Here is an 11,960-nt window from a genome sequence, read left to right on the forward strand (position 1 = left end):
ACACTCCACCCCACGTTGCACGTGCCGTTGCTTTTTATTATTTTTTATTTTTTTATAGTTATTTTTCGAAAGACAAGTAACGACGTGCCAATCATCGTGACACCGGACGTTGTGGCCAAGGTCGACTACTCAACCGCCACCAGCTTTTTGGCTCTCTCAGATGCGCGGAAACCCGACCTCCACCAGCCCGAAGGCACGACAGTGGAATAATCGGTAAAACTTCGCTTCTCATCCAAGACGAACCGGCGCCACCCGTATTCGCCCTTCACCTGGATGCCGCAGAAAATAATGGGAAAAGTGAGAGTCGAACCTGGGTTACAAGCAACACCAAATTTTTCCCCAACTACTCCACCACTACCTCATTAGCTTGTTTTGTTTTTTATAATTAATTCGCCAATTGCATGAACAGTAGAACAATGATATGGGTAGCTCGATAAAGTTTGTTTCATAGCATTTTCGGAATATTCATTGAATAAATTTTTGTGATTACGTAGACAATAAATTGTTTTTTTTAATTATTACGAAGTTAAAAGTTATGGATATGTTATTTTATTTATTATAATGATATTATTATTTAAATTTAAATGGTTTAGTTTTTTTTCCTAAAAGAAATTGATTGGTAAAAATGCGATAATGGCATAATGGAAAAAAATCTTAAAAAGACGATCACGATATTGCTAAAAATGGAAAAGCAATAAATGTGGGCGAATAAGTGCACATGAGTCATGACAAGAAGAAAACACGCACAAAAGGCTCAATACAAAGGACCCTTCGCTCAAAAGGGAATTTTATAACCATCATTGCACTGTACAAGATGCTTTCATGTGAAAAGTATTATCATATTACAAACAACTTTTTGTTATACACCTTCTGAATCAAAATAATGTGGTTTCTAACTTTCTATCGTTTTAAAATCAGATGAGTCACTGAATCCGTCACATTACTAGCTTACTTGTTGCACCACTCAAACAAATAAACTAGACTTAAAGTCTAGTTGACATGATAGTTTATTTTACAAAAAAAAAAATATTTATAAATTACATAAAGTCTAAACAATATACCATTATGTTGTTTCTATTTAAAATAGTCAAAGAAATATATTGTTTCAATAGAGAAAAAAAATCAAGATATTTTTATTTATTTAGCTACATGGATAACATATTAGATGAAAATGAGAGGTCCTAAATCCAAATATTGTAACCTAAAAAAATACATTCTTAATTTTTTTTCACTCAAGACACATTGAATCTGTTCACCGAATCACCGATTCAACTCCCAGTAATAACAAAAAAAAAAATAGTTGAGTTCAAGCAGTACCGGTTCAACCCATACTAGTCAGGGATATCCGAACCGCTCGATTTATAACAAGTAACAGTTCAAGTTGTGACATGTAAAGCTATAGATATATGTGTATACGATATATAATTGTATGAAATGATGAGTGGGGTATATGAATATAAATATAAACATAAAAAAGAAGGTTGTAAGTTGTGGCAGGCTGTTGCAAGAGGGTTATCCTTAATAAAAAAAAAGTCTATTATATGGACCACAAAACTACAGTCACTGTGTCATAGCAGAATTGCTGAGCAGAGATTCAGAGAAGATAGTAAAAATGTGAGTTATGTTGCAGAATAAGAAACTTCTAAGGGTGAGTGAAGTACACGTAATAATATTAGCAATTCGATGAAGACAGATACACCTAAATTGTAGCAGATAACAGGACCAGAAAATGGAAATTAGTTACATACAGGTTATCATTAGAAATTAGCAGCTGTAGATCATCAGACTAATTAATTGACAATTAGGGCTTCAACTGCACCCATTGATACCTTCCTTCCATTGGAACGTCTTTCACTATGTCAAAGTTGTACCTGTTTGTTTCATTTTCAAACAAATATCAGTTGTAATTCTGTTTGTACTAGCTCCATCTACAATGCGCTTGTAGAACGGTTCAGGTTAGCAAAAATACTCAAAACTCAAAATCCAGTTTACTAGTTATCAACTTATCATGCACACTTACTTTTCAGCGAATCGTTTCTGCTCTAACTTTTCTGCTTTGGAAAAGAATTCTTCTAGCTCCGCTGCTGACGGCATCGTCACCGCCGTATGCGGTGGTTTCCGGCGAGAAGTAGCCTCAATCGTCAACGTCTTTTTGTTCACAGTAACCGTTGATAACGACTCCATTTCTTCAGATTCAAAGCAAACAACACTTGATGTAGATGTATCTCTACTGTAAATTATTAACAATTAACAAACGAGAACGCACTATTTTAATAATCAATACGGACCATAACTCATAATTCATAACTCAGTATAATTATTCATTATTCATCTAACCTGTAACCGTCGTTATTGTTACTAGACACGAAGATATCCGTTTCGGAAACACACTCAGCCTGTAATCAAACATTCATTATTAATAATTACGATCGATTATCAGAAAATAACGGAAACGAATTCATGACGTAAGCATAGCGAATATTCACGAGAATTATGAATAATTTGAATTCTAACCTTCAGATCTGAGATCGAATCGTCGTTTATTGAGCACGTAAGCGCTGAATTCACATGATGATCAGATGCACCAGAGATGACGTCATCGTCACGTCGAGATCGATACTGAAGCTGAAAAACGTTCTCCTGAGAATCAAATCTTCGTCTCTTACCGGTGCCGGAGATCGTAACATCTGTAACGTCTTCATCTCTACTCTGGCGAACGGTTCCACGTGGAACTGAAACCTCCATCACCGGACCTTCAACTTCAATTTCAATTTCAGTTTTAATTTCTTCCGTTTGTTCGTATCCGCTGGTAGCTGTTTCTTCAATCATAGATCAGTAGATCACACACACACACAGAGAGATTGCTATTGCTGTTGAAAGCTTTGAAGAAATCAAACTGTAAGAAAACACACACTTTCTCTCTCTAGCTTCTGTTTGTTTCTCTCTCTATAACAGAAAACAACGAGCTAGTTGAGAATATGCAAAGGGGAAGAAAGTGTGGAGGGAGATAAAGGTAAGGGTGGAAATGATCGGACGGTGGAAAGTTAATGATGGATTTAGTAGAAAAAGAAATGATTTGAGAGAATCTGATTGGAATTTTCAGGTGTAATAACAACCAAATGTAATTAATATTGTGATGGTGAATGGTAGATAAATGTTTATTTTTACAACTAACTTATTTACACACTGAGTTTAATGAAACCAATGGTCCAATATAACATTTACTGTAAACAAAATTAATAAAGATTTTAAATAAAAATTACAGGTATATATATTATATGTATATGTTGAGTTGTATTTTCTTTCTACAAAGAGTGAAAATGTAGGAAATGACAAACTTTTAAAACGAAAATTATGAGTGAAAATGACAATTTTGTGTTACTTTGTATTGTATGTATTATTATATATAATGGTGAAAATGTAAAAGGAGAAAACTGAATTTGAATAAAAGACACATGAATGTAATGTATTGTTTATTATATATGTATGTGTATATTACACATCTAGATGTAAATATAGATATTTGTTTAATGGAACCAATGGTCTAATATACTATCTTTTTAATATTATGTTTGTAATTTCTTTAAGATACTTTTGTTGAAAGGTTAAGAAATATAAATGCTATTTCCTAAAAAGATATACATGTAATGTTAACTTTTTTATTAATGCCTAAATGGCTAAGTGCAAGATTCATATGTGAAAATAACTGCAATCACTAAATGATTAGTATGCAAATTAGAAGTATTGAAAATATTATTAGTTTTTTTAGTTTGAATTTATTTGATAAGTATTTGAGTATACTGTTTAATAGCAGCTTTCAGTTCGTTTGTACTTTAATACGATACAATGCTTTAAAAACCGTTATACCGGTATTACCGTTTTCAGATGTAAATCCGATACGAAACACCCTAGTAAATAAATGAAACGACATAAGGTTTGTACTCAGTGGCGGACCCAGAAATTTTTCCATGGGGGTGCGGAAAATTTTTAAAAATTTTAGGCCCCTAGGTATATAAGTAAAAAATCGGTTCGTATCGGGTCGGGTCGGGTCATGTAAAATAAACGAACATCAAACTGAATTTATATAATCATCAAAAACATGTTAAACCTTGTTACAAACATAATTAAAACGTCGACGTCCTACGGGTTTTCATTTTTTGAAATCTATCCAAAATATCATCATAAACTAATTTCTTAAGCAATTCTTTCTTTATATAACATAAGTTCATCGCTCCATAACATAATGTTTCAATTTTAACTTTCAACTATTCAAGCCCTAGAAATCATAACGTAAGTTGTAATCACCCTAAAAATATATAAACAACATAATCAACCTAAAAATATATAAACAACATAATCACCCTAAAATCATCTAAACAACCATAAACAGCGTCAAAACACATAAAATTTCAAACCTATTTAACAACTTTATTACCCCTTTTTTCTCCTATAATATCAACCAAAATCATCAAAATAACAAAGAAACTTACCCGTGTTCGGATTCCGGTTAGTTTTGGTGTCAAACGACAGTGGTATGGTGGCTGACTACGGTGGTTGCCGGCTGCTGGACTGTTGTCGCTAGGTGATGTTGTTCGTTGGCAGTGCAGGGACGCAAGAGAGAGAGAGAGAGAGGGAGAGAATTTCTAAAGGTTTGGGCTTTAATTATTTTATTATAGTTTGAAATATTGTTGGGTTTGGTTAACGAGCTAAGACTTAGTGGCTAGCTAGTTAGGAATTATAAGTGGGTAAAGGTATGGGTATTTGGGTTTAAAATATAAATTGATAACACTTTTACCTAAGGGGTGCGGACGAAAAATTCCAAGGGGTGCGGACGGGATTTTCGACGGAATTTAGCACTAATTTTTTTTTCCCCCGGGGGTGCGCCCGCCCACCTTGGGTTGACTTTAGGTCCGCCCTTGTTTGTACTGGCAGTAAAATCCGGTATACCGATTTAAAACGTAATACCGATACCGGCACACGGCTATTTTAGTTTGAATTGATACTTATGTTCAATATATATGTTAGTTATCTTATGTAATTTTTATATACTATTATTATTCGTAACTAAAAGTTCTTATTTAATATTGTATGAAACGAAAATAGTTGATGTATTCAACACTCAAATGGCTTAACATATCGTACACTTTCATTTAAAACAGCTTGTTGGAAAATTGAATGATTTTCGATTATCTTTTGGATTATCTTTTATTATGGATTTACTTTTGGATTATCTTTTAATACATAATCATTCATTTTTGGATTAATTTTTAAGTTGATGTTGTAATTTATGCTAGTCAACCCGGTTGAACCATTTTTTAGCCCAATCCGGTTTGATTAAAAACCGGTTTTTAAAACATTGCTTCAATATGTTTTTTTTATATATTTTATAAAACGTCACAGAATAAAGGAAATTACCTTTCAAAAAACAGAATAAAGGAAATGGCTAATATTTAAAAGCAAATCTAAAAGTATAAAAGTTAATTATTATTATTACTAGGGATATTTCTTGTCGCGCGTTGCGCGACATTACAATTTAGATTCAATTAGTTACGGTTGCAAGCATTCCTCATATTAACAACCGTTTGTCGTTAATCTATCATGCTGTTGTTTATAGATGCACCGAACAAAATTGAGACATTTAGGCGTACAAGTGTACAACTTCCTGTCATTTGCGCTCCTGCACCTACATATATATTTATTTTTTAGTGTCGACCCTTATTTGGTCATTACTTTCAGAATAATAACGCCAATTATATATGTTAATTATCAAGTATACACCTTCAAAAAAGTTATTTTTATTAAATCATAAATTGGAAAACAAACTATTTGATCAGTAAGTCATCTTTTTTCTGAACAAAGTGAAGCAACTTAAAAGGAAAACATGAAGAAACTTATTCTTTTAAAAATAGGCAAAGAAGCAGTATTTAAATTGCAGGAAAGATAGATTAGACGTTATAAAATTAGAACGAAATTTGTCAACAATTACTTGATAGAATATAAACATAACAAATCAGCAATAAATAAAGAAAAGATATAGAAGTCACCTGATCCCTTATGGCTTCTAACGTAGCATGCTTCAATGTAACTGTTCCAAAATGAATCCAACTTGCATTATTGTTCATAAAAAATAAAAAAGGGCAAAAAAAGTGTTTGTACTCCAACCCAACCCAAATGGCCCGCTAAACCCACACTAAAATAAGAATTATGTAATTCTTTATCTTTATAATTAATCTTCCAAACACTTAACCTAAAATAACATAAAAAATCATAATCATAATTAACCGTTTGCTCCAAATAGTTTAATTGCCCCTAAAGGTTTTATATCCTAGGTTGTATGATTTGGAAGCCAAAAACTGAAGCCTAGTTGCAGAGAGGTGTCAACGCCCAAATGGGTCAATGTCTTTTTCTTGGGTTTGGAAACGTCAGTTGGGCAACCGGAAAGAGCAGTCTGAGTTATCTGCCCTTATCAATAGTTTAAGTAATGTCCATTTTTCTAACAACATGGACAAATGGACCTAGGTAGGAGATGTTTCTGGTGCATTTTTAGTTGCTTCTGTCAAAAAGGATAATCTATCCACTTCTAACCATTCTAAGCAGATAGATTATCAAAACCAAAAGTACCCATTTAGGTCGAAATCCAATCAACAAACCCTATATTAGGCAAGATGAAATCATCAGCACAAATGAACATACCGGTTTATCTGCAGCCCTTATCCACCAGCTTGAGCCACTGCCTGCTGGAAAGTGGACACCTGCGGCGGCCACATCTACCTCCCTCGCCCTTGCTGGCTTCATCATCATCGCCGCCTTGATTAGCCACCTTGTTGTCACATATCGTCGTCGTTTAACCGAAAAGGATAGTAGGCCATCATCAACCATTTGTCGCATGCATCTCCATGTCTCTGTGGTTGGTTTGTAAAGATATCAAATTCTTAAAGCATAACAATAACAAATATGTAATCAGTGCTACCCTCACGTACTTTTGATTAAATAATATTTGAATTAAAATAAAGAAGCATTTATTTTTTTTTTACCCGGATTGAATTCTATGTGCTGATAGCCAAATCAGTTCCGAAATCAACCGTTGCAGAGCCAAAGTCTGAAACCTGCAGTAGATTCGTCATCAAACTCAGCGGGTCAAGTGTGGCATAGTGAAATATTGAAATTAACCCAAGTCACCATATAACTACCATAATTCCAATTAGTAATATTCTATACGAAGGAAGAAACAACATGATGGATATGGATAAAATCATAAATAACAAAATGTTAATATATAAAACAAAAAAAAAGAATCAAGATTTTACCACAGTGACCGATGGAGCTATCAAACCTAAAATCTAAAGAAACAGAGCTACCAATAAATCCCCATCTATTCCAACAACACAACAAAATTTTGATCACTTCACATAAATGATATTGATCTTGTTTTTGTCCTCTTTTGAGTTCATAACATGCATATTCACTTTCAATCAGGAAGCTACAACTAATTTAACATATTAACCGAATCGGCTCAGATTTGGCAATCGGACCGTCGTGGCTACAAAACGGTTGCAAGTGGAGAATATCACACTTACTCTCCTTAATTATGCCACGCCAAGCAATGGCTTCTACCATAGTCATCACAGCCATCATGAGTTTGGAACAATATTTTGCCTTAAACTTCAGTGAGCAAAACGAAATCACCAACACCAATCGACTCAGATCTAAAAACATCATCATGGTCGTTGAAAAGAGGAAAATAGGTTAGAAGCACACTTCCTCATAGTCGTTAAGAATAGCCAGCTCAGTGGCGCCATGGTTGCAACCGGAGTTGCCATACCAAGTAGCAACACACCATCATCACTGGGTAGGCGACAGGCCCAAAAGTCGCTAGAACAGTATATTTAGGCAATCAACTGAATGAAACAAATAGACTGGAACGGGAAGCGGTGGAGTTTTCGTGATGTAGCTTCACCGTCCAAATTAGCCACCACCTAAATCAGTGAATACCAACATTCCACGCACAAATATATTGTTCAACCCAGCCGACATCGCCTAAAACACTCGCTAAAACACCAAGGGTCGAATGGGGGTTAATAACCCCCAAAAACAGAGATGATACTTTTTTTTAAAGGAGAGGGATTTTTATAGACCAAATACACTTTAGTCAACCACACTTCTTGCTGATTAGAGATCAACTTGGAGGCGAAGACGGCAAAATATGAATCAATGGCACATATAACACCAACTCAACTAACCACGGCCTGACCCATTTCACGTTTTGTAGCAAATCGGGTTCATCCCACGCGACCTGTAACCAGAAATCATATCAAACTCGTACATTTAAAAACCAACTAACAAACATTCATACATAATCAATAATATCTCACCTATAAATACATATTCAATAATATCTCACTCATAAAGCGTACTGTATAAAGAGTATACCTCAAGAAGCCTCCAAGGCGAATTCGACCAACGGTACTGACCTTTGACATCATCCAAAGAAATCGTGCACATGAACCAGCTAATTTGAGGCGAAACCTTCGTCTCTGAAGCCATCTTAAGCCTCATTTTTGGAGACCACTGAATCCGCATTGTTGCCTTTACAGTCGACGTTTTCACATAGAACTCAAACGTGCTTGCGCGAGGGTGGTACACCACCTCAAACGGCCGGCTAGTAGACGCGAGGTTCGCAGCATCAACCACCAACTCCACACTCACCTTCACAATATTCTCAAACCCACCAACTGCAACAGTTACAGAATGGAAATAACCAGACCAAAAAACAACTGACTATCTTAAAAAAATGAGTATTTATACATATAATCACCATTATTTTAATGTTAATCTTCCAATACGTATCAATTATATTGATAATAACTTTTTATCAATATTGACTTTTATCGCTTTCGTAAAAAAATGTTATTATAAGTATTTCTTGTAGTTTAACTAAATAACTAATACATAAAACGACTAAAGTTAACTAACCCCTTTCTTTCAAAAAAAACTAACTGATTCGATTAAATGCAAAATCAGACATATTTCAAATACTAAAAACACATATTACGTAAGTTATGGAGACAGAAAAGAATCAAATACAAATCTAGCACCTTAAAAACTATTTGATTCAATTAAACGCAAAATCATACATATTCCAAATACGAACTCGTTCATGTAATCATATTCAATTTCAAAGTACAAAAAGCATTTGCACATACCGCAATACGATTGAATCAATTGCACAGTGGATCGCAACTGTAAACCCTAAACGATCGAATAAACAAATGAAGCGACATGATCATACCTGGAAGAGACTGGACATCGCCAGAGCAGCAGCGACATAACCGAAGGAGAGAGGAGCGTCCATGGCGCAGAAAATCAAAACAAAAGAAATTATCAAAAATCCAACTTCGTCCACAAAATCCCCAAGTTGAAGTTCACAAAACATCAAAGATCAAACATTTATGATAAACATACCTGCTTATAAAACCTCTACATGTTACCACTGATCGACTGTAAAACCCAAAAACTCAGAAACACTAAGTGGAAAAAATAGAAAAGTACCTTTTATAACGTTTGATATAAAGGATAGTTGTCAGATCGTTCAGATTAGCCTCTTCGCACCTTATCTATCAAATCAAATTAAAACATCAAAGGTGTGTAATAAAATCATCAAAAAATGTCCAATTGATTTGAGATTTTAGGACAACAGGAGGAGCAACTATGATTGTGAATTTAAGTAAAAGAGATTCAAGACCAAATTTGTGATTTATTTATGTGGTAAAAGAATGAAGATACCAGATCTTTTAGCACCGTCGTCAAAAGGCTAGCACTAAAAACCAAAACAACCACAAAATCAGAGCAGCACCATCGCCCTTTGCATTGTTCGCCGGAGCAGAACGGTCGGACGACCTTTAGCATCTCCATCGCCCCTCTCTTTCTCTGTCTAACCAACTGAACGAAAACAAAACTATTGCCGCCGCTAACATATGCGTGGGAAACAACTCCATCGTCACCATCGGCCGTTTGCAACAAAACAGAAACCCTAGATCATCGTCAGTGTTGTGATGTTCTCTGGGAAATTAAACCGGAGACTTTTAACCAAATGGGAAATGAATGAGGTAGACACGCAATGAAACAGGTGGCATAAGAAGAAAACATTTAACTGACACGTGTCAGGCTAAAAAATGGGGAGAAAAAAAAACCTTCCCATAGATCGAACCTGCATCGATGAAGATATAAAACAGACACATAACCATTTTACCAAATACACAAATATGAAAAGTTATAAACAACAATCATATATATATACTAATAGAAAAGGTTCTAAAGGGAAAAGTAAGCAAATGAGGATGCGCCATGTGACACAAATTACTGTTCATAAGCTTTTAGAATTAATAGATTTATAATTATTATTATTATTATTAATAGTGGAATCGAAAAAAAAATGTCAAATTGTTTTGAATGATATATAACAGAAGGAATTGAATATTAATAATGGCCCCTCCAATCTAATTAGTGATGAGCCAACGTTTGGTTCATGTGGACCCTCAACATTACTTTCAAACAAGTTTAATATGGAATTTGAACTTCCGAACATTTTATTAGTCTGCCCGTAGTGGGGCGTTTTTTTAAAAAAAAATTCAAAAAAAACGCCGGAAAACGCCCCGGAGCCCATTACGCCCGGCGTTTCCGGGCGTTTTTTTGTTCAAATTTGTTGTAGGCGTGGTTTTTAAAACGCTCATCTTGCATTTGACCAGCCAATCCTTTTAGACCATGTGTTTGACCAGCCTCACCATTTGTTTCCCTTTTTTTTTTTTAATAATTGGAAGGGGCGTTATTGGGATAATGTCCCACTACGCCTCTTTTGCTATAATGCCCCATGTGTGACTAGGATGCCACGTGTCGTATAATGCCCCATGTTGGGGGTATTATTCTTGATTACCACTACGGGTGGTCTTATGGGATGTTTAATTTCTGAATTTTAACTGGTTAATGTAAAACATTATTTAACTTATAAATTTTAACTAGTGAATGTAATAAATAGGTTTGTAAATCCCCGTTTTGTATTTCCAGATATAGGAGACATTATAGAAGCGTGAAAGGGTTTGATAACGTCTTCAACACCGGTCTATAATGTTATATAAGCATGAAGGGAGTGAGACGTCTCTAGTATAACACCAAATTTTTTTTTTTTAAGTTAAATTTTCATTCCAATCATCAGGGCAAATTACATAAGGATAGCAGGTAGACGAGCAACTAACTGTGCCGCCATCCCTTTCTGAATAGAAAACCCTAATCTACTAAAAACAAAGCCTCGCCCCTGAGGGGTCGAAAAGTTGCTGTGGACCACACGCTGAACCCTGGACAAGAAACGAACTGCCTCTGGCGCCAAAGAGCCAAACGTGTCAAACGCTAGGGGGACAAAGGCATGCTGATTATCCTCACAAGCTTTCGCGTGCTTTGCCACCTTCTTCGACTCTGCTTTTAGAACCGCTTGCCCCGCCACAAACCCATTTTTCCGGAACCCGGCTAGGGGGGATACACCTGTGAGATCGACACAAGCATGTTTCCCGCCCTCCCAACCAAAAACTAGCACGTCAGCCAGGCGTAGGGTGGATCTCCCCTCTGACGGGTCTGTAAGAAAATTAACCGGTGCCTCTTTCTTTGCCGAGATCCCTGCTCGTCTGAGAATATCCATTAACGCGTCTCGAACAAAGTCATGGCGATACTTAAACCCCGGCAACTCTCTACAGTGTAACGCATGCTCCCCGTATTTATCCAGGCATGCTTTACAGCACCAAATGAGAAGAAAAAAATGAAAAGTAATTATTGAAAGGACGGACGTTAACCATTACACATTTTTAAAGAGACGTTATAAATTATAATGCTGATGTGGTGAAAAATGTCCTTTAAATGACATTAGCAGTTAGAGACGGTCTTATGGAAACTACCGTAAGACTACAATAAAAAGT

At 35.4% G+C, this 11,960-nt stretch overlaps 1 protein-coding gene across 9 annotated transcripts; it reads right to left on the minus strand.

Moving 5' to 3' along the window:
- Nucleotides 1-1,602: 1,602 nt before the first annotated feature.
- LOC110930178 (cyclin-dependent kinase inhibitor 7) lies at nt 1,603-10,218 on the minus strand. Of its 9 annotated transcripts, none has more exons than XM_035985632.1 (11): nt 9,784-10,218; nt 9,290-9,614; nt 8,431-8,732; nt 8,241-8,293; nt 7,035-7,106; nt 6,694-6,902; nt 6,045-6,085; nt 2,515-5,683; nt 2,338-2,396; nt 2,021-2,230; nt 1,603-1,871 (listed from the first exon to the last, which is right to left on the minus strand). In XM_035985632.1, exons 8-11 carry the CDS (start codon nt 2,827-2,829, stop codon nt 1,802-1,804), a joined length of 654 nt encoding a protein of 217 aa, XP_035841525.1. In that variant the 5' UTR covers nt 2,830-5,683; nt 6,045-6,085; nt 6,694-6,902; nt 7,035-7,106; nt 8,241-8,293; nt 8,431-8,732; nt 9,290-9,614; nt 9,784-10,218; the 3' UTR covers nt 1,603-1,801. The 9 variants fall into 9 exon arrangements, with proteins under 9 accessions (XP_035841525.1, XP_035841527.1, XP_035841524.1 ...); XM_035985634.1 differs by having other exon boundaries at nt 2,515-5,677; nt 7,578-8,293; XM_035985631.1 differs by having other exon boundaries at nt 7,578-8,293.
- Between the last annotated feature and the right edge of the window lie 1,742 nt (nt 10,219-11,960).

The sequence above is a fragment of the Helianthus annuus genome, chromosome 16 (assembly GCF_002127325.2).
Source record: "Helianthus annuus cultivar XRQ/B chromosome 16, HanXRQr2.0-SUNRISE, whole genome shotgun sequence".
Taxonomy (NCBI): domain Eukaryota; kingdom Viridiplantae; phylum Streptophyta; class Magnoliopsida; order Asterales; family Asteraceae; genus Helianthus; species Helianthus annuus.